We start from the raw sequence: 20,522 nt of genomic DNA on the forward strand, positions 1-20,522 counted from the left end.
ATTGGAGCTGCTCTGCCCCCAGCTTCCCCGATTCAGCGGCTGCTAAAACTGACCAGCGGCTGAATCAGGGAAGCCGGGGGCAGAGCAGCTGGAGGCCCTCGGGGCTGCAGGACCCAATCCGGCAGCACCCCAGCTGTCCTGGATTTAGCCGCTGCTGAAACTGACCAGCGGCTGACTCCAGGAAGCCCGAGGCAGAGCAGCTCTGCCTCGGGCTTCCTGGAGTCAGCCACTGATCAGTTTCAGCAGCGGCTGACTTGGGGACACCTGGGGCAGAGCAGCTAGGGTGCTGCTGGGTTAGTCCAGTAGCGCTGAGGAGTGGCGCTGCAGGACCAACCCAGCAGCACCCCAGCTGCTCTGCCCCAGGCGTCCCCAAGAGCAGCTGGGAGGCTGCCGGGTTGGTCTCGCCGTGCTAAGGGTCGGCGCTACTGGACCAACCGGGCAGCACTCTAGCTGCTCTGCCCCAGGCGTCTCCGATTCAGCCGCTGCTGAAACTGACCAGCAGCGGCTGAATCAGGGATGCCTGGGGCAGAGCCGGACTATCGGAAGGGGGGGCTATGAGGGGCCTGGGGTGGCACCCCCCCACCCTAAGCCCCTTATAGCCCCCCCTTCCGATAATCCAGCAAATCTGATAATCGGGCACCCCCTGGGTCCTAAAGGTGCCGGATTATCGGAAGTTTACTGTACATGTTTAACGAGGAGCATTGTCCCCCTACTCTTCCGACCCAATTGTCAGTATTCTCACAAAAGAATCTACATTAAAGAAGCTGATTAGAAGAAACAAGATTAAGTTGGTAAATTCTCAGTGACTCTATGTACCCTGAAATGTTTTGAGATTAAATTTAGTCTCCATCTGCAGTCTGATCCTGAATTTCTTAACATTTCTTTATCGTTTTTATGGACATCAGTGGGAATTTTGGGTGAACAAGGAATGTAGGACCAGATCCTTACAATAAGATTTATTTAGAAGGAGAGGTGGAAAGATATTAGATTCTGAAGAACTGGTAGATAAGCAGGAATGGAGAAAACGGAGAGACATCTAAACTAAAGCCAGTAGGCTTGACTCCATCATAGTGGGAGAGACTCTTCCCCAGGCAATTTAACCCAGAGAGGGGGAGACGGTGTTTGCACATCTGTCTTCTCTTGTGGGTTCAGCAGAGAAGTGCAGCTGTAACTACTGGGGACCCTATTAATGAAGGCTGCCACAGGCCCCGAGCAGAACCTGGGAAACCTAGGCTGTGTCTAAACTGGCAAGTTTTTCCGCAAAAGCAGTTGCTTTTGTGGAAAAACTTGCCAGCTGTCTACACTAGCCGCTTGAATTTCCGCAAGAACACTGACTATCTCATGTAAGAAATCAGTGCTTCTTGTGGAAATACTATGCTCCTCCCGTTCGGGCAAAAGTCCTTTTGCGCAAAAGCTTTTGCGCAAAAGGGCCAGTGTAGACAGCTCAGATTTGTTTTGCACAAAAAAGCCCCAATCGCGAAAATGGCAATCGGGGCTTTTTTGCGCAAAAGCGCGTATAGATTGGCACAGACACTTTTCCGCAAAAAGTGCTTTTGCGGAAAAGCGTCCGTGCCAATCTAGACACTCTTTTCCACAAATGCTTTTAATGGAAAACTTTTCCGTTAAAAGCATTTGCGGAAAATCATGCCAGTCAATCATGTAGCCCTTGTGTACAGCTATGACTAGCAAATGGATTTTTCATAGCCAGGAGCTATGTGAATAGAGCTTCATCTATTGCTGGCAAAATCTACAATACAGCAGTGGTATAGGAAATAAAACCAAAGGGGAAAACAAACCACTATTTTCAGTAAGACACAAACCCCACTAGCACCTTTAAACAAACTCTTTTAAAGTCACCAATGAAATATTCATCTAAAAAGGAAAAAAAAACCCCACAAGTAATTTCATTTCCAGTTAGGAATGGACGGCTACATGTGTTCAGCTTCGTGAGATCAGATAATTTGGCTATTTAGATTCTGGAAGATACTCTATCAGGTGATTTATTGAAATCCAGACATAAAACCTACTGATTTCCCTCATCCACCAATCTGTAGTTCTATCCACAAATTCACCACAGTTTGATTTGTACTTTATAAATCCTATTGGTTATTGCTAAGAGTTCAATTGACATGAAAATAAAAATCTAGGTGTACATATTAGGCAGCAGGAATAATTCATCATGAGACCATTCAAAGAGTGATTTGCAACTTTTTAAAAAATGGTATTATGTAAGAATGCAGTAATAGAAATATTCTTAAGTACTGAGCACCTGCAACTCTTGCTTAATCTAACAACAAGGGCACATCCAGCACCTGCAAAAAACAGGCAAATGTATTCTGTAAACAGGTCAGTTCTTTTAAATGGGATCTACTTTAAGTGCCTTTATGTGGTAAATATATCTTAAAAGACTGAAGTTGTCCAGTTCTTGCAGCACTTATTTCAAGCATACATACCAAGACTAGAAGCCACTTCATCCAAAGAGATGGTTGATTTTTCTGCTGACAAAGGGTAACTGGGGTAGCGAGCGAGAAACTTTTGGCATAAGAGTCCTAAGCTTTTCTGTTTTCTGCTGGGTCTCTGCTTTTCAAATTCATCCATTGTGCCATCATCTACCATATCATCCTGTTGAAAATAAATGTAATCCCTTTACTGCAGATCTTCAATGGGCATGACAATAGCATACTTAGGAATATTTCACATTCTAACATTTAAGCTCAAACTACTATTACAAAAAAATACATATGCCCAAGGGGCTTTATACAGTCTGGTACAACCACATTTTGTTGGAGCATGAGTACTGAACTTTCTTGAAACAGATTATGTTTGGAAATAAAGGCACTTGGTTTCTAACTGGTAATTTTCACCTAATGTTTCTATTTTATAAAATAAATTAATGGAGATTGCCTATCTCCTAGAACTGGAAGGGACCTTGTAAGGTCATTGAGTCCAGTCCCCTGCCTTCACAGCAGGACCAAGTACCATCCCTGACAAATTTTTGCCCCAAATGGCCTCCACAAGGATTGAACTCATAACTCTGGGTTTAGCAGGCCAATGCTCAAACCACTAAGCTATCCCTCCCCCCAAACAAGACTTAGTTCATGAAGGTAAATTTAACAAAAAATGAAATATGGTCTATCAACTTGAGCCAAATAATATACTGAAAAAGTTCAGAATGCTTAGAGCAATTGTGTGCACAACAGCTGAATTAAACTCTATTTTAAACAAACTTTACTGTACTAGTTAATCAATAACTATTTTTAGACATGCTTGATGATAATAATACTTATATATTGCTTTTCAGAAGTAGCTTTCAAAGTGCTTTATTATCTCCCCATTTTCCAGATGGGCTAAATGAGGCACAGAGGTGAAATGACTTTCCCAATTCATCCAGCAGGCCAATGGTAGAGGCTTGGAATAGGGATGTTAAATATCAGTTAATTGAATAATTGAGTAACCTCATGAATTCTTATTGGTTAGTCAACTATTCTATAGTCCCTGAGGGCAGGCCCAGCAGCCAGTGATCTCTGGCCTTACTCCCGAGGAGCCCCCTGCCACTGTGCGCTGCTGCCTCTGTATCAGAGGAAGCACCATGGGGTGCCAGGTGTGAGCTGGTCCGCGAGGGGAGCCAGTTTAAAAAACAGCTCTCCTTGCAGACTGGCTGCCTGTCACCCTGTGTTGCTACTTCTGATAAAGAGGCAGCAGTGCAGAGTGGCAGTAGTCCCTGTCTAGGATGGAATCTTAGCTCCCGGACCTTGTGTGAGCTGGAACTAAGCTGAGTTGCCTGCCGGCCAGGGTCCTAATACACTTTAAGGCTATGTCTACACTCGCGTCTTCTTGTGCGAGTAATATGCAAATGAGGCTAAGCGTTGAGCATTGCCGAGCCTCATGCTAAGGAGCCGCCATTTTTGCGGAAGAGGTTCTTGCGCAAGACGGAGCTGTCTACACTGCCCCTTCTTGCGCAAGAAAAACCCTCTTGCGCAATGCCGTTCTTCCTCTCAAGTAATAGGTGTAACGGCATTGCGCAAGAAGGTTTTTCTTGCGCAAGAAGGGGCAGCGTAGACAGCTCCGTCTTGCGCAAGAACCTCTTCCGCAAAAATGGTGGCTCATTAGTTATGCAAATGAGGCTCGGCGATATTCAACGCTTATCCTCATTTGCATATTACTCGCGCAAGAAGACGCGAGTGTAGACATAGCCTAAATGCAGAGCTGCAGTGAGTAAGTCTTGGACCCAGTGTGAGCCAGGACTGAGCCGAGCTGCTGGCCAACTTGCTAAAAAATTAATGGAGGGGACAGGGAGGGAAGGAAATGAGTTTAGTCTACAGCACTAACCTATAAGCTTTTGCTTATCGGTTATTCGGTTAATCGACTACACTATTACATCTCTAGCTTGGAATAGAACCTAAGACTCCTCAGTTCCAGTCCAGTCCTGTATGCAGTAGATCACACTGCTTCACCAAATCTAGTAATTATTTCTGTTATCTTTTTGGAGATGAAAACAACTAAAATTTAACATAGCATATTAACTAATCAGCCTACAACAGTAGAAGGTATTGTGTGTCAATTATGTCCAGGCTTTCTAGCTTAAGTCTCTTACCTGTACAGAATCAGGAAAAGTATCATTCTGCTCACTGTTCTCAATTGGTCTGAAGAGCTCTTTCTTCTTTTCTCTGTCCCTCATATCAGGGCTAGCAGCACTAATAAGCATCTTCAGGTTAGCTGTGGGAGTCCATGGATCTGTCAGAGGTCTGTCAACAAGCTTAACAGGTGTAATTGGATTTCTTTCTGGGGTGTAGCCCTTTTGCTTTGATAAATCAATTGGTTCATTTTTCATTGGGGTCTTTGGGGTCATTCTGGATTGCTCAAATATGTTTTCCTATTAAAAAAAGTGAGAATTGCTTAGGGCCGAAGAGGAGCTACACAGTCCACAAGTCAATGCCATTGTTCATATGAAGGTAATGAGTGCCGCCATGCTCTGACAATCCCACTATTATATTTAGCACGGCTATTATTAGCATGAGATGCAGCAAAGTGTATACCATCAGTGTAGAGAGTACAATGCAGATAAGAGACCACCATGAATTGCTTAAGATGAAGCCAATCAATCAAATCCATTGTCTGACAGACTACTCTGGTCTGCCTTTTCATATAAACCAACTGTGTCATAATCGTTAACCAACTGGTCCAAATTATTAATCCATTTTATCCCCTGGAACTATATGCCTTCCCGCTGAATTTGGACTGAATCTTAAATAATTCACTAGTTACAATGCACTTAGAGAAAAAAACCCCACAGCATTCTAATATGGAATCTCCATAGTGGAAAGCCATTTTTATTGACATTTCATTGTACGTTACGCAAACCAGATGGAAAATTTCCCTAACTGAAGCAAAGTGTCTGCTAAAGTATCTGCTGCTTCTACTAGAAGGGGGAAATCTAAATAGGACTCCTTCTCAAAGTCAGGAAAGAACTAGAATTCCCTCCTTGCCCCAACCAAGTAGATTTTGTGTGCTCCAACCCCACAGTGAAGTGGGGTTGGGGCCTGGAGCACCAGTGTGGGCTCCCCAATGCCGGGGGAGGGGCCCTGAGCCTCAAAGGCTGGATCCTAGCAAGCTGCGGGCTGCATCCGGCCCTGGGCCTTAGGTTCCCTACCTCTGACCATATATTCTTATACAGGACTGAGACAGCGACTACCCTTTTGTCCCTTTGCCCCACCACAAAAGTTGTGTTACAGACCAACTTCCAGCTAATTTAGATCGACTGAGTAAAGTAGGCATCAGTGTTATTCCTTAATTAGTGCAAAAAGCTGCTTTTGAACAATAGGTACTTTCTCACTTCATTAGTTGAACAGGTTTCTCACCTTACACTAGCAAGATGAAGAGAATGAGAAAAACATGACTGCCATACTTGGGTTACCTTTACTATAACAGAGTATTCCCAGTGGACCAGACAACAAGCACAGTTAATGTAAAGTCAATGGATCTAATCTGTTTACCGAACCTGCCAGCTACCACTGGATTTTTCTTTTGTTAGGGCTTGTATACACTATGGAGAAGATCAACCCTTCGGAGGTCGATCTTCTAGCATTCAGTTTAGCGGGTCAAGCGTAGACCCCCACACTGAATACTGAGGGCAGCCCCCACCAGCGCCCTGTATTCCTCATTCTGTGACGTGTAAGGAAGCCAAAGGGAGCGTGAGCTCCTGTCAGCCTCCCGCAGTGTAGATGCTGCGGTGACTCAGTGTAAAGTAAGCCGAATCTAGCTATGCATTTTATGCATTGATCCTGGCCTGGCCAGTACCTGGAGAAAGCTGTTGGTACTAAAGTGCTACCACATTTTTTCTAGCACCGAGAGATCACGTCAGGCATTGAATCATTCTGATTACCATGTAATAACTTCTCTCTCATGCTTTACGTGGATTAAAAATGGCAGTTTCTGGCTTTCAAATGGACTCAATTTTCAAATGACTCAATTTTTTGAGCTAGCAATATGAAATACTGGTTGTAAGTATCTCAGATGAAGTGAGCGGTAAGATTACAAAAGTAAAATGATAACCAGAAATTAATATCATATTTTACAAGTTGCTGTTCTTATAATAAGCCAAGCATTTGGTACCACAGTTAAGTTTTCTTAAACTGTAAGGACTAGAAATGAAACCCTGTAATAGTTACTCGGTCAAGTAGTGTTCGTGGGGTTTATCCTGAATGGAACATAAATTCTTGCACTTCACACTACTGGTGTTTTTAAAATCCCTGCAAAATGATTTTTGAAAACATAACCAAACATACACAATAAAGCTTTTGGGTAGATAGCATTATAATAGTAGTTTCATTTTCATTGTTGGCGCTGCAAGGCTTACATTCACAGAAAAGTGTACAAGATGGAACAATTACCTAAAGGCAAATATTTCATATGAATTTTAACTAAAAGCTATTGCTCTGTTCAATTCTCAGTGACTCAAGAATTATAGATAATTGACAAAGAAACATCATGGAATTTTGTTTAAATTACTGCACTAATTTATCCAATTTCATTGGAATACCGAAAATGGATTTTAAAGCTAAAGATTTAGCCAGATGTCATTGCTCCTAATCGAGAGCCTGCCATAGTTTGCTATTTAGGGATGAGGATAGACATCCCAAGAGCAAAAAAAGGCAATGTGCTCAGATCATTCAGAATGATTAACTAAAATTTTAAAATGTCCAATTGGGTTATCTACAAGGATGTAAATTTTTTTTAATTTTAGGTAAGTGCCGTGATGTAATAATCTCTGACAAAAAGGATTCAAGGTAGGGACCTTGATGCTTCTTGGTACACATGTTCAGGATAATTAATCCACTTAATATATTCTTGTAATTTCAAATTTGGCAAGGATTCAACACAATCTAAAATGGGAAAAACCTTTATATAAAAGTTGTTTTTCCATTATGGATGGTGCTAATGGAGTTATAGCAAAAGCAGATACTTACAACTAGCAACCACATTATTTGAAAGTAATTCTTCTGAGCTCTCATTCATTCACACAGATATACGAACATTCCACTGAGCAGCAATAAGTAATGGCTGACACTGTAAATGGGTGCAGAACATGTGCCTTCTACTTACTCTTGAAATCTTTTCCTCTTCACTAACTCACCTCTCCCAGTTTATCTTAAAAAACCCTTTTTATTTTTTCCATTCTCCCAGTCTCATATGCTCCTTGTGAGGCTTAGAACCCAAATTTGCCCTGTTACCCATATGCATTCAAAGTATGGGTAAAGAGGCAAAAAGAAGAGATTCTGAGGTGCTTCTTCCTCAAAGGAGAGAAGGTGGGTTGAAAGTACAAGGGGAATGTGGGACAAGTGGACTATTTTTGTTATGTAAATAGGAATTAAAATTGTCAGAGGAATAGGAAATGAGCAAGTTTCACAGGACTAGGTGTGTTAATGTATTAGTTCACAAGACTGTAGCACATAGCTATTGCTAATTTTTAAAGTGGAGGTGAAAAAATTGGGTAGAGTTTCACTATGTTGCACCTACTGGGGATTTACTGAAGATTTTTGAATTTTGCATATTATTAAATAAAGTGAAGTGGCTATATCGAGACATTATTCCTGTTTTGTTCATTTATTTTGATAACTATCACATAGCTTTATATTTGTTTTACTGGAGTATCTTTTGTACAATTAAGTCTCAGTATGAGACTATACTGTCAGATGAGAAGTCTGCTAGCTTTGTGCACATAGTATAATGTTCCATTAAAGTTAAGAGTACCAAGGTGAAGTGGACAAGTTGTCAGCTAAGATCTATTCAAATGCTAGCCATTGCTGTGATGCAGCTGTCCTATCCATCTGGAATGATGAACAGTAGCATTGCTAATCCTTAAAGTTTCTTTTAAAACATGCAAATGCATAGATTTTTAACCTTAATGCACACAACCAATTCCTAACATGTACGTTCTATAGTTTCTAGTAAGCCATCAGGAAGCTTGCAGAAATGCCCTCAGAAGGGGATTTTTAAATGATGTGCTTCTGACTAAATGGGAAGCACATCTTCAAACGCATCTGCCTCATTACTCACCTTGGACCTGTTTCAAACTATTTTGTCTGGGTCTTACCTTGCTTAATCTAAGCCTGTACTTTCTGCATCCTTTCACAACCACATGTGACTGTGTCTCAGGGTGTGTCTATACAGCAGCATTATTTTGGAATAACGGCCGTTATTTTGAAATAACAATGTAAGTGTCTACACAGCAATTGTTATTTCGAAAAAAATTCAAAATAATGGACAGCTTATTCCAGCTTCTGTAAACCTCATTCCACGAGGAATAACGCCTCTTCTGAATTTTCTATTTTAAAATAGCTGTAGTGTGGACACACCACTGCTTGCTATTTTGAAATAATTCCTTCCCAGGGCCATTCAAAGTACTTACTCCCCCGTACTTCCTGGGGCTCTAAATCAAGGTAGGGCATCCACATTAGGGGAGCCTGACTCCAACTAATTTCAAGGCTTCCCTATAGTTTAGAGGCGCTATTTCAAAATAAGCTATTTCAGAGTATTTCTTCTGGAATAGCTTATTCCGAAATAAGCGTGCAGTGTACATGTACCCTCAGTGTACTCCATATTTTGTAATCCTTTCCTCAGGTGGCAAACGTGATGTTAATATCCTCTTTAATTAATTCTGACTTAATTCTTGACTATTTCCTTGAAAGGAGAAAAGGGATAGGGGGAAGGGTCTTCAATTAAAATGTAAAAGCCCGGATGTCCCGTTTTCCATTCCCATATTATCAACTTGACAAGTTGGCAGGGACAACTGAGCTGGGAAAGAAGGAAATTAAAATGGCAGGGAGAGGGAAGACTATTACAATATTATATTTTAGTCTTAGGGTACGTCTAAACTACATGGCTCCGTCGACGGAGCCATGTAGATTTGTTTGTTTGGCAAAGTCAAATGAAGCCGCAATTTAAATGATCGCGGCTTCATTTACATTTACATGGCTGCCGCGCTGAGCCGACAAACAGCTGATCAGCTGTTTGTCCGCTCAGCGCGCTAGTCTGGACGCTCCCCTGCTGACATCAAAGCCCTTTGTCGGCAGCCCCGGTAAACCTCATCCCACGAGGAATAACGGGGCTGCCGACAAAGGGCTTTGATGTTGGCAGGGGAACGTCCAGACTAGCGCGCTGAGCGGACAAACAGCTGATCAGCTGTTTGTCGGCTCAGCGCGGCAGCCATGTAAATGTAAATGAAGCCGCGATCATTTAAATCGCGGCTTCATTTGCCTTTGCCTATGTGTCTAATCTACATGCCTCTGGCGACAGAGGCATGTAGTCTAGACACAGCCTTAGTGTTCAAGAGGGCAAACATACTACTTTGGACTTTATTTCAAATGTACATGGGAATTAGACACTCGTCCTGTTAAGAATAGTTTTAAATTCTTAAATAGTTACAGACCAGTAGTTATATTCATCTCTAACAATGCCAGTACAATTTTGTGATGTGCTCAGAACTTACCACAGGCCATACACCTGGAAAAGTACAGTTCAAGGGAGAAAACATTTTGCAACAAAATTCTGTATTTGTGTTGCCCTACTGTCCATTTACTCACCTTTTGTGCATTTTCCCCATCTTCATCTGCCAGATCAATTCCTGTGTGTCTTGGACTTATCAAGTCTTTTAGTGTTAAGCAACTTATCTCCATCTGTAAGTTACAGAGTTACACAAGTGAAGTTTGATATTATCTCGTTAAAACAAATCCTCCCCGATTTTCAGAGGCGAATCTAGAGCTTCCCTCCCATCCCCCAAAAGTGAACCTGCAGTTGCCCTGCTGTGACTGTCAAGATCTCACAGCCTTAGCCCCAGGAATCAGCCTTTCTGTGAGATTTGCTGTAAAATGAACCCCGTTGGGACTTGGCTGCGGTGCGGGGGGAGAGAAGGCGGCTGAGCGAGCTCACGCAGCTCGGGGGGGGAAGCTGGTGGCGACTGAGTCAGCAGCGCTCGGGGTCTCCTTCGGGGCAGTTAGTTTTGGCGCAAAGAACCTGGAGGAATCGCGGCTTTGAATGAATGGGACAGCAGAGGGGCGGCCAGCCCCAGGCGGGCAGAGCTCGCCAGAGCCCCGCGCACTCTGCAGCAGCAGGCGGGGCGGGAGGTGTGCCTGGCTGCCCCTGGCACTGACCTCCCCCCTCCCGCCAAGTCCACCGGCATGAAAGGCGGGGGAAGGAGGGAAACTTGTACCTGCTGACGCAGCTGGAGGCGCAGAGCAGCCTCCCCCCCCCTCACAAAATCCCCCCCCCCCAGCATGTAGCGGCAGGGGGGAGAGCGGAACATGCCTAACGTGGCGGGGGCTGTATTGGGGGGCCGCCCCCCGCCCCGGGCTCCACAGCGCTTACCTCTGGGGCGCAGCCCTGCCCGGCTCTCGCACACCGCGCCACGCACTCCGGAGCAGCCGCGAGGCGGCGGGTGCATCGGGGCAGCGACGGGAGGGGAGAGGAGAGAGCCCGGTGCCCAGCCGCTGCCGCCGCCGCTGCCCGGCCGGAGATGCCACTTCGGCGCTAAAGCTTCTATTCTGGCGCCCTGAGACACATTTTTACAATCCGGCCAATCAGGCGCGGCCGGCGGGGGGGCTCCCGCGGCGGGCCCCGCCAATCAGCGGCGCCGCTCGGCAGCCAGCGACTTGGCGCTAGAGTCGGCGCGTTCTCTCCGGCGGCAGCTTTTCGCTCCCTCCTTCCCCGCCTCCTCCCCCGCGCCTCCCCCGCCCACCTTGGTACCTGGGATGCTGCTGCGGGGCGGCGCGGAGGCGGCTCTTTGTCAGGCGTCAATGGGCCGCTCGGGCGGGCAACAGATGGGGCCGGGGAGATCACAGTAGGGGGGCGGCACTTGGCTTTCCCCTGCCCAGCTGCCTGCTGTGGAGGATTGTTCGGCCGCTTCCCCGGCCAGCGGAATTCAAGTCACCAGGGACTCGCTTTTTGCGTCACTGCCAGACTCCTGGCCCATTTCTGAGCTGCATTTCTGAGCTGCTGGGAAGCAGGGCACGGCTTCAAATCCTTCCCCCGCCTTTTCAGAGGCCGGTTAGCCTGCTTCTAAAAAAATATACCGCTTCAGTGTTACTAGCTGATCTTATCAAATATACTGTACAACAGCATAGCACAGTTTGATAAGATCAAGTTTCCAGAGGAGACCCAAGCTGGAGGGCAGGGGGTTGCTAACACTCTGGAGGATAGAGCTAAAATTCAGAGAGATCTGGATAAATTGGAGAACTAGATTGTAGACTACTAACTGACTTTCAACAAAGACAAAGATAAGGTGCTACAGGCAGGAAAGAAAAACTAAATGCATAAATACAAAATAGGGCTAATTGGCTTGGCAGTAGCACTGCAGAGAAGGATCTGAGAGTTGTGGTGTATGGTAACCTTAGTCCATGCAATACTGCAATGCAATACTGTTGAAAAAAAAAGATACAAGGTTTGGATTGCATTAAGAGAGGCATCATATGCAAGTCACCGAAAGTGATAAAAAACACTCAATTTGGTGCTGGTTAGGGCCTAACAGGCCTTAGCTGGAGTACTGTGTCCAATTTTGGTCACCAATGCAAGGAAAAGATGTAGAGAAACTAGTAAGGATCCAAAGACAAGCAGCAAAGATGATCAAAGGGATGGAATACAAGCCACACAAGCCGAGGCTGAAGGGACTGCATGGCTACGTCTACACTGGTCCCTTTTCCGGAAGGGGCATGTAAATTTCATGAGTCGTAGTAGGGAAATGCGCGGGGGATTTAAATATCCCCCGCGGCATTTAAATAAAAATGTCCGCCGCTTTTTTCCGGCTTTTAAAAAAGCCGGAAAAGAGCGTCTACACTGGCCCCGATCCTCCGGAAAAAGTGCCCTTTGAAGTAGGAATAAGAGCCTCCGGAAAAGGGCACTTTTTCCGGAGGATCGGGGCCAGTGTAGACGCTCTTTTCCGGCTTTTTTAAAAGCCGGAAAAAAGCGGCGGACATTTTTATTTAAATGCCGCGGGGGATATTTAAATCCCCCGCGCATTTCCCTACTACGACTCATGAAATTTACATGCCCCTTCCGGAAAAGGGGCCAGTGTAGACGAGCCCCTCATGTTTAGTTTAGAAAAGAAGAAGATAAGGGGCAGTACATAAATACTTGAAAGGCTGCCATAACAAAAATGGAGAAAAGTTTTGTCTTGCAACAGAGAGTAGGACAAGAGACAATGGGGTCAAACTTCAGCATAGCTCATTTAGGGTATGTCTACACTACAAAGTTAGTTCAAACTAACTTTCATAGGCGCTACACTAGCGCTCCGTTAGTTCGAATTTAATTCGAACTAACGGAGCGCTTAGTTTGAACTAGGTAATCCTCATTCCACTAGGATTAAGCCTAGTTCGAACTAATTAGTTCGAATTAAGGGCTGTGTAGACCCTTAATTCGAACTAGTGGGAGGCTAGCCCTCCCCAGGTTTCCCTGGTGGCCACTCTGGCCAACACCTGGGAAACTCTATTGCCCCCCTCCCGGCCCCGGATCCCTTAAAGGGGCACGGGCTGGCTACAGTGCCCGTGCCAGGTGCAAGCCTGCCAGCACCCAGCCAGCAGACCCTGCACCAGGCACGGATCGAGCCACCCACCCGATGCCCCCCAGCCTTCCCCCTCTTCCCGGGACCAGGCTGGTGGCTCCCGGGAGCTTGCCCGGGACCGCAAGAGGCGGGCACCCGCCTGGGCTAGTGCGGACATCGTGGACCTCGTCCACGACCTCCGCACTAGGCACAGGAAAGTGGCCAGCTAGGGCAGGAGAGCTGCCAGCCTGGCCACTCAGGAGCAGGTGTGCATGAAAATCAATGTGGACCACTGAGACCCCCGACCCTGAGCCCTGAGCTTACAATGGCCGTACTGGGTCAGACCAAAGGTCCATCTAGCCCAGTAGCCTGTCTGCCGACAGCGGCCAACCCTAGGGACCTTGGAGGGGATGGACCGAAGACAGTGACCAAGCCATTTGTCTCGTGCCATCCCTCTCCAGCCTTCCACAAACCTTGGGCAAGGACACCACTCCATGGACCCAACCTCCATGACTTGATCTCACTTCCTTTAAAACTCTGCTCTAGTTCTAGCCTTCACAGCCTCCTGCAGCAAGGAGTTCCACAGGTTGACTCTTTGCTTTGTGAAGAACAACTTTCTGTTACTAGTTTGAAGCCTGCTACCAATTCCTTTCCTTTGGTGTCCTCTAGTCCTTCTTTATGGGAACTAATGAAGAACTTTTCTGTATGCACCCTCTCCACCCAACTCCTGCTTTTAGAGACCTCTATCCTGTCCCCCCTCCGTCTCCTCTTTTCTAAGCTGAAAAGTCCCAGTCTCTTTAGCTTCTCTTCATATGGGACCTGTTCCCAACCCCTGATCATTGTAGTTGCCCTCCCCTCTCCCAGCCTCTCTCTTCCCCTCTCCCACCTCCTTTTCCCAGTCTCCCCCAGTTTTGTTCAATAAAGACAAATTCAATTTTTGAACACAATTGTCCTTTATTTTGTACATCAAGAAGAGGGGCTAGGGAAGGGTAAGTGGAAGGAGGTGAGGGAGGAATGGGGTATGCGCCCCTGATGGGGAGGACTGGGCTGGCTCTGCGGGCTTCTGGGGTGGAAGCTCTCCTGCAGCCCCCCAATTGCCTCCTCTCCCCAGATGGCAGCCTACGGCAAGTGCAGCCGGTCTGATGGCCGAGTGCTGTGATGTGCCCAGTGTGGGTACTCCGGGCAATCCAAGCCAGGACTGCTTTGCAAGCGGGGCACCCCTGAGAACTGTCTGTCCAGGGTGGGGGTTGGGACCCTTTAAGCACAGCCCTCGGCTAGCCTGAGACAGCATCTCCACGCTCTAAGTCCTCCTCTGATGCCCTGCCGGTACTGCTTCCGGCCATCCTTAAGCCTGGTTCAGGGTCCACTTAATGTGGACGTGCTAGTTCGAATTAGCAAAACGCTATTTCGAACTAGTTTTTTAGTCTGTATCCGTTAGTTTGAATTAGCTTAGTTTGAATTAACTAATTCGAACTAAGTTAGTTCGAATTAACGTTGTAGTGTAGACGTACCCTTAGCGTAAATCTGAGGAAAAAACTTGCTGCTTATAAGAACAGTAGAACTATGGAACAGATTGTCTAAGAAAGTCATAGAACAGTGATGGACAATGTATCAGTGAGTAGGCCACATTAGTGGCCCTCAAGGGAACCAATAGCCACACTGGACCCCTGGGCAAGGTGGAGGGACTGGCTCTGCACTCCTGGAAGGAGTGGGGCTGAGGGCAACCAGCGCACAGTGCTGCCCAGACTGGGGCACCCTCCCCTCCCCAGTGCTGACTAGAGCACACTGTGAAGTACCCCTGCTTTCCCAGGCAGAGAAAAGAGCTGCCTGGAACGTGCAGTAAAGGGCTCGAGGCTCCGGGTTGCTTTGAATCACTGGGCCCAGGGCCATCTGCCCCATTTGCCCTGCCCCCTGTCAGTAGTCCTCCTTTATCTCAGTGGGCTGCATCATTGTTGTAACCAACGTGGTGTCCTAGGATAGGGTAGTTTTGCTAATTGCACTTGGGTGCTTAGAATTTGTGGGGTGTGCCAATTGAACCATGTCGTCACTTTGACAGTTCTCACAGTCAATGTTGTGTGCAATCCACATACCTCACTTCAGGTGGCTTTGCTTTATGTGTGTGTCATTTTAGTAGTACCAGTACATGGACAGAAACCAGTGGAATCTGGCAACCCTACATGTGGGCAATGGTAAACAAAATGTCTCACAGGCCTCACATAGAACTCTGAGGGCCCATGGACCACAGGTTGCTCTCCACTAGCTCCTTCACTAGAGGTTTTCAAAAGGGTTGCCCATCTGATTTGGATGGTTTAGTCATCCCAAATCCTGCATCTTGGTGGTGGGGTGGGGGGGAGGGCATAGATGAGATGACCCTTGTGGTCTCTTCTAATCCTAGGATCCTAAGTGTGGTCTCGGGTCAGGGTGGGGGACCCCAAACTGCCTGAACTCAAACACTCTCAAACTTGGAGAGGCTGTAGGTCAGGATCCAGACTGTGTAGCAACCTCCAGTCTCTAAAAACAGTCCAGATAACTGTGTGTTTATGAACAGGACAAGGTTAGCTGGTTGACATAGTCATAGAACCATAGGGTTAGGAGGGACTGCAAGGGTCATCCAGTCTAACCACTATGCAGTTCAGTCAGAAGATACATGCTAGTGAAGAGGGGAATTTACAATACAGTACTTAGAACTTTAAATATGAGGTAATTCCTCACAATCTCACCCAGGCTGTTTGAAAGGTTAAATGCTAAAATAAGCATATGCTTGCCTAAGGAGGCAAAAGGTGGGACACAAATCCTTCATAGAGTGCTGGGTCATTCTCTCTGGAGTGGTTTCCGCCACCTTCATTCAAGAGACACAGAAGTAAATGTCCAATTGTCCTCTCAAAAAAGTCCGGAAGAATTATTTGCCCTGGGAAAATTCATCCTAATGAGATGTTGCATTTTGCATGTGACTGTCCCCAGAGATCAACTTCAAACAGTTTGTATGCTGCCATGAATGCCTCAGAGTCTACTATGCCCATTGAAAGAAATGGATAACAGCTCATTTTAATCAATGGCTATGTATAAGGCTCTACCAAATTCATGGTCCATTCTGGTCAATTTCACAGTCATAGAATTTTTAAATGGTAAATTTCATTATTTCAGATATTTATATCTGAAATTTCATGTCTTTGTAATTGTAGGGGTCTTGACCCAAAGAGGAATTTTGCAGGGCTCACCAATTTATTGTATGGGGACTGTGTATTGCTACACTTACTTCTGCACAGCTGAAGGTAGCAGCATTGCCTTCAGAGCTGAGCTGCTGTAAAGTGGCTGCTGCTGGCCAGGAATCGAGTTCTGAAGGCAGAGCAACCAGCGGCAGCAGCAGTGCAAAAGAACAGATGTCATGGTATGGTGTTGCCACCCTTACTTCTGTGCTGCTGCCTGTAGAGCTGGGCTCTTAGCATCTGCTACTCTGGTTATCCAGGTCTGAAGGCAGCAGAACAGAAGTAAGGACGACAATGGGTAAGGTATTGCCACCCTTCTACACTGATCTTTCCAGGGTCCTGCCTTCAGCTGGGCATTTGACCAACATTATAACCACCTCTCTCCAGATGCCCAGCTCTGAAGGCAGTGTAGAAATATAGGTGGCAACACCATGACCCTCTTAAAATAGCCTTATGATCTCCCTGCATCTCCCTTTTTTTGGTCAGAACCTCCAATTTGAGAAAAGCTGGTCTCCCCCATGAAATCTGTATAGAATAGGGTAAAAGCATGAAAAGGCCACATTTCACAGGAGGACACTAGATTTCATGGTCCATGACACACTTTGCCTGGCTGCGAATTTGGTAGGGCCCTAGCTATGTGTAGTGAGCACAGATGAGAACTGGTCTCTGACAGTAGAAGACAAAGGCAATATATTATTCAAAGATCAGTCTGATGGCATCACAAATGCATCAAGATAAACTAGGGAGAGCTGCAGCAACTAATGAGAGGGATTGTTCAGATTTTTCTAAAACAGGGATTCTCAAACTGTGGTTCGGGACACCAAAGTAGGTGGCAACCCCACTTTAAAAGGGTCACCATGGCTGGCTTTAGACTTGCTAGGGTCCTGGGCTGAAGCCAAATCCCGAGCACCACCATCCAGGGTTAAAGCTGAAGCCCAAGGGTTTCAGCCCTGAGAGGAAGGTGTCAGGTTACAGGCCCCCCTGCCTGGGACTAAACCCCTTGGGCTTCTGCACAGGATGGAGGGGGTTGAGCAGGCTCAGGCTTCTGTCCCCCCAAATATTAAGGTTATATTGTGCTTTTGTCAGAAGGGAGTCGCCATACAATGAAGTTTGAGAACTGCTGTTCTAGAATGTAGAGGCTCAATGCCGACTGTACATTCAAAGGGAAAATGGTAAAGTAATTGATGTCTGCTGTAAGGGTGGTACAGTAAACTTTAAAATATTCAATCAAAACGTCTCCTAAACTTGAGATCCTTTAGAGCATTAATGAAGAAGCCTCCTGCATGCTGCTAGAGGGCTTTCCCTTCCTTTCCTCCTATAGTCCTTGTTGCACAGATAGAAAGCGGAAGACAGGAAGTCTGAAGTGCATGCAATGTGACGTGCATTGAAGTTAGTTTCAAGCAAGCATATCCATAACTCTAGCACCACAAGTGTCCAGGTGTTCCTATTCCAGCCTCCTCCTCCTTAGCAGCCCAAATTTACCTGCAGTGCATGCAAGGGTGAAGTTTCAAGAGAGTGGGGAGCGGGAGAGGAGGCAGCAGCAGGACGCTGCTTGCTTTTCTTCCCGTTCCCCTGGAATAAGGGAGCAAGGGGAAAGTACTTGGCTTCTTTGATTTACACCCCTGCCCCCTCCCTTCACTGGCCAGAAGTGAGAGGCATGCACAGAGTCTAAGTCCCAGTACGCACGGCGGCTGTCCCGCTCCCCCCGCTGCCTCGAAACTCCACCCTTGAGTGCATGCCCTAGTCCCACCCCTTACATTACAATTTATGGTCATGTTCCATTTTGGAGGGTCATGAGTCTGGGACCTTGGTGCCACCACTCTTGTATCCCATGGGAGTGGTAAGGAGTGAAGCTGTAGTGGCCAAGCTAGGCTCTGTGGCTTTTAGTTTGTTTTATGGCTCTCATTCATCCACCATGGCCTGCATGCGGCCCATTGTGGTTCTATGTCTGGCCTTTGCACTGCCCTCTGCTCTCTCTCCCTGTGCATCTTGCACGCCCCTTCCCTTCTTTCTCCTTCCTCCTAGAGCTTGAATCCCATGAATCAGCTGATTCACTGTGTTCCAGCTCTGGGAAGGAAGGGGAGAAGCAGGGATAGGGCACGAATCAGCCAATTCACAGTGCTCTGGAAATGCTGGGAGGTAGAAGAGGGGAAGGGACAGGTGCTTGAGGAAGGGAGGTTGGGCAGGGGTGGAGTCGGGGTGGAACATGGAGCAGAGGAAGAGAAGCCCTTGGCAAAATGAGAAGTGACAGACATTTAAAGCAAGAACATGTATGAGGTGCATGCTGATTACACATAACTTGTAAGAGCTGGGCGCTCCTTCCACTTCTTGATGTTACTTTTGACAGCAATTTGATTTGTGTTGAAAAGACATATTAAAGAAGGACAATCAAGTGCAATGTATTTAATCTTATTCTTGGGAGTCATGGTTAGAAAATACATTCGATTTCCACCTTGTGGCCCTCTGAGATAAAGGAGGGCCACGCATGCAGCCTACTCATTAGTTGCCCATTGTTGCTCTATATGCAGTGATTCATCAAGAATACCCAAGCGAAAGAAATTACCATCAGGGAAACAAGAATCTTGCACCACACTTCATTATAATCAGATACTCTTTCTGACAGGCTATTGGAGAAAAACAAGCTCAAGATCAGAGGACCCTTTGTGGTGATCTGCACTCCCCTGTAAGGCTGATAAAAATTTATGTGCTATTTAACAGTTCCATCATTTATCCTGATACAGTAAACTTTCACCTTGATTGATTATCTTATCTCAGCTTTTAAGCTAGATTTTATCGATCAGTCATAAACAACTGCACATTAATTACTAATTTGGCAAAAGTCTGTGAATTATGTCTATGGCCTGTGCTATACAGAAGGTCACATTAGAAAAAGCATATTGATTCTTTCTGACTTAAACATCTATGAATCAAAGTGATTAAACAGAAGCAGAGGCATCTATAGACTTGTATGAGACCAGGGATTCAGAATCAGATTAGATATACATAATGTAGCCTATTTAAAATGCTACTCAGTTTTCTAATATCTTCAATGGAACCAGGACCTTTGATACTTGAGTCATTATCTCTTCTTGCTCTAAGTCAGGCATGGGGAACCTAAGGCCTGGGGCCAGATGTGGCCCCTGGCTTGCCTGGATTCAGCTCTCAAAACTTTAGGGAATCTGTACTGGTTCTCCAGCCCCTAACCCCCGCCTTTTCCCCGTGGCGCTGCAGTGCAGAAAATCTACTAGCTTGGGCCCCTATAGGCTCTGGTGTGTGAGGGGAATGTGGGGAGTGTCTTCATCCTTCTCAATCAGGGGCCATGTCAGTGAGGGGTTTGGGGGTTTTTTTTGTGGGTCAGTGGCCCCCAACCCAAAAAAGGTTCCCATCTCTGTAAGTGAAAGATGTCTCTGAGTATAAAACATTAATAGTAAAGCTTACTAGAAATATTTTTGGAAGACTAATTCAAATCAGAGTTGGTACCAGTGTTTCTTCTAAGATTTTCCATCCATGAGCAGAGTGAGTTTTGTCTTGTGCACCAATATTGAGGTCGTGTGCACTTGTTTGGATGTGAGTCACTGTGGCACCCAAGTTATTAACAAATATATATAACTTTAAGTATTTATTTAATATGAAGTCAAATAAAAAGAAAATTAATACTGCAAAATTTTAAATAGCCAGCTTCCTCTGTATATAGCCCTCTCCCAGAGCCTCCCCCAGCTGGATTAGATGATCTCTTGGGCTCCCTTCCAGTCCTATGATTACTGTCAGAATTAAAAACACCAAGGCTGTCTCTACATTGGCACCCCTTTCCGGAAAAGGGATGCTAATGAGACACTTTGGAATTGCAAATTCCGCGGGGGATTTAAATATCCCCCGTGGCATTTGCATGAACATGGCTGCTGCTTTTTTCCGGCTCGGGGTTTTGCTGGAGAAAAGCGCCAGTCTAGACAGGATCTTGCGGAAAATAAGCCCTTTTCCGGAAGATCCTGTAGGAATAAGGGATCTTCCGGAAAAGGGCTTATTTCCCTCAAGATCCCGTCTAGACTGGCGCTTTTCTCTGGCGCTTTTCTCCGGCAAAACCCCGAGCTGGAAAAAAGTGGCAGCCATGTTCATGCAAATGCCGTGGGGGATATTTAAATCCCGTGCAGAATTTGCAATTCCGAAGTGTCTCATTAGCATCCCTTTTCCGGAAAGGGGTGCCAATGTAGACAGAGCCCAAAAGGATGTTGGATGGTTTGCTAGCAATATCAGGAGTATGAGATCCAGCAGAAACGTTTGAACTACAC

The 20,522-nt window shown here is 45.9% G+C and overlaps 1 protein-coding gene across 3 annotated transcripts in view; it reads right to left on the reverse strand.

Moving 5' to 3' along the window:
* E2F7 (E2F transcription factor 7) overlaps nt 1–11,472 on the reverse strand; it is a 28,322-nt gene extending 16,850 nt beyond the window's left edge. For 2 of the 3 annotated variants that reach the window (XM_075932228.1, XM_075932215.1), the window contains exons 1-4: nt 10,864–11,198; nt 10,083–10,175; nt 4,595–4,873; nt 2,454–2,622 (exon numbers count right to left, since the gene is read on the reverse strand). In XM_075932228.1, coding sequence (XP_075788343.1) covers nt 2,454–2,622; nt 4,595–4,873; nt 10,083–10,175 — 541 coding nt within the window. In that variant the 5' untranslated portion in view covers nt 10,864–11,198. Of the gene's footprint in view, nt 1–2,453; nt 2,623–4,594; nt 4,874–10,082; nt 10,176–10,863; nt 11,199–11,241 lie in introns of those variants that run through there. The other variant, XM_014571216.2, reaches the window with a different exon arrangement.
* Nucleotides 11,473–20,522: the final 9,050 nt, after the last annotated feature.

The sequence above is a fragment of the Pelodiscus sinensis genome, chromosome 1, assembly GCF_049634645.1.
Source record: "Pelodiscus sinensis isolate JC-2024 chromosome 1, ASM4963464v1, whole genome shotgun sequence".
NCBI lineage: Eukaryota > Metazoa > Chordata > Testudines > Trionychidae > Pelodiscus > Pelodiscus sinensis.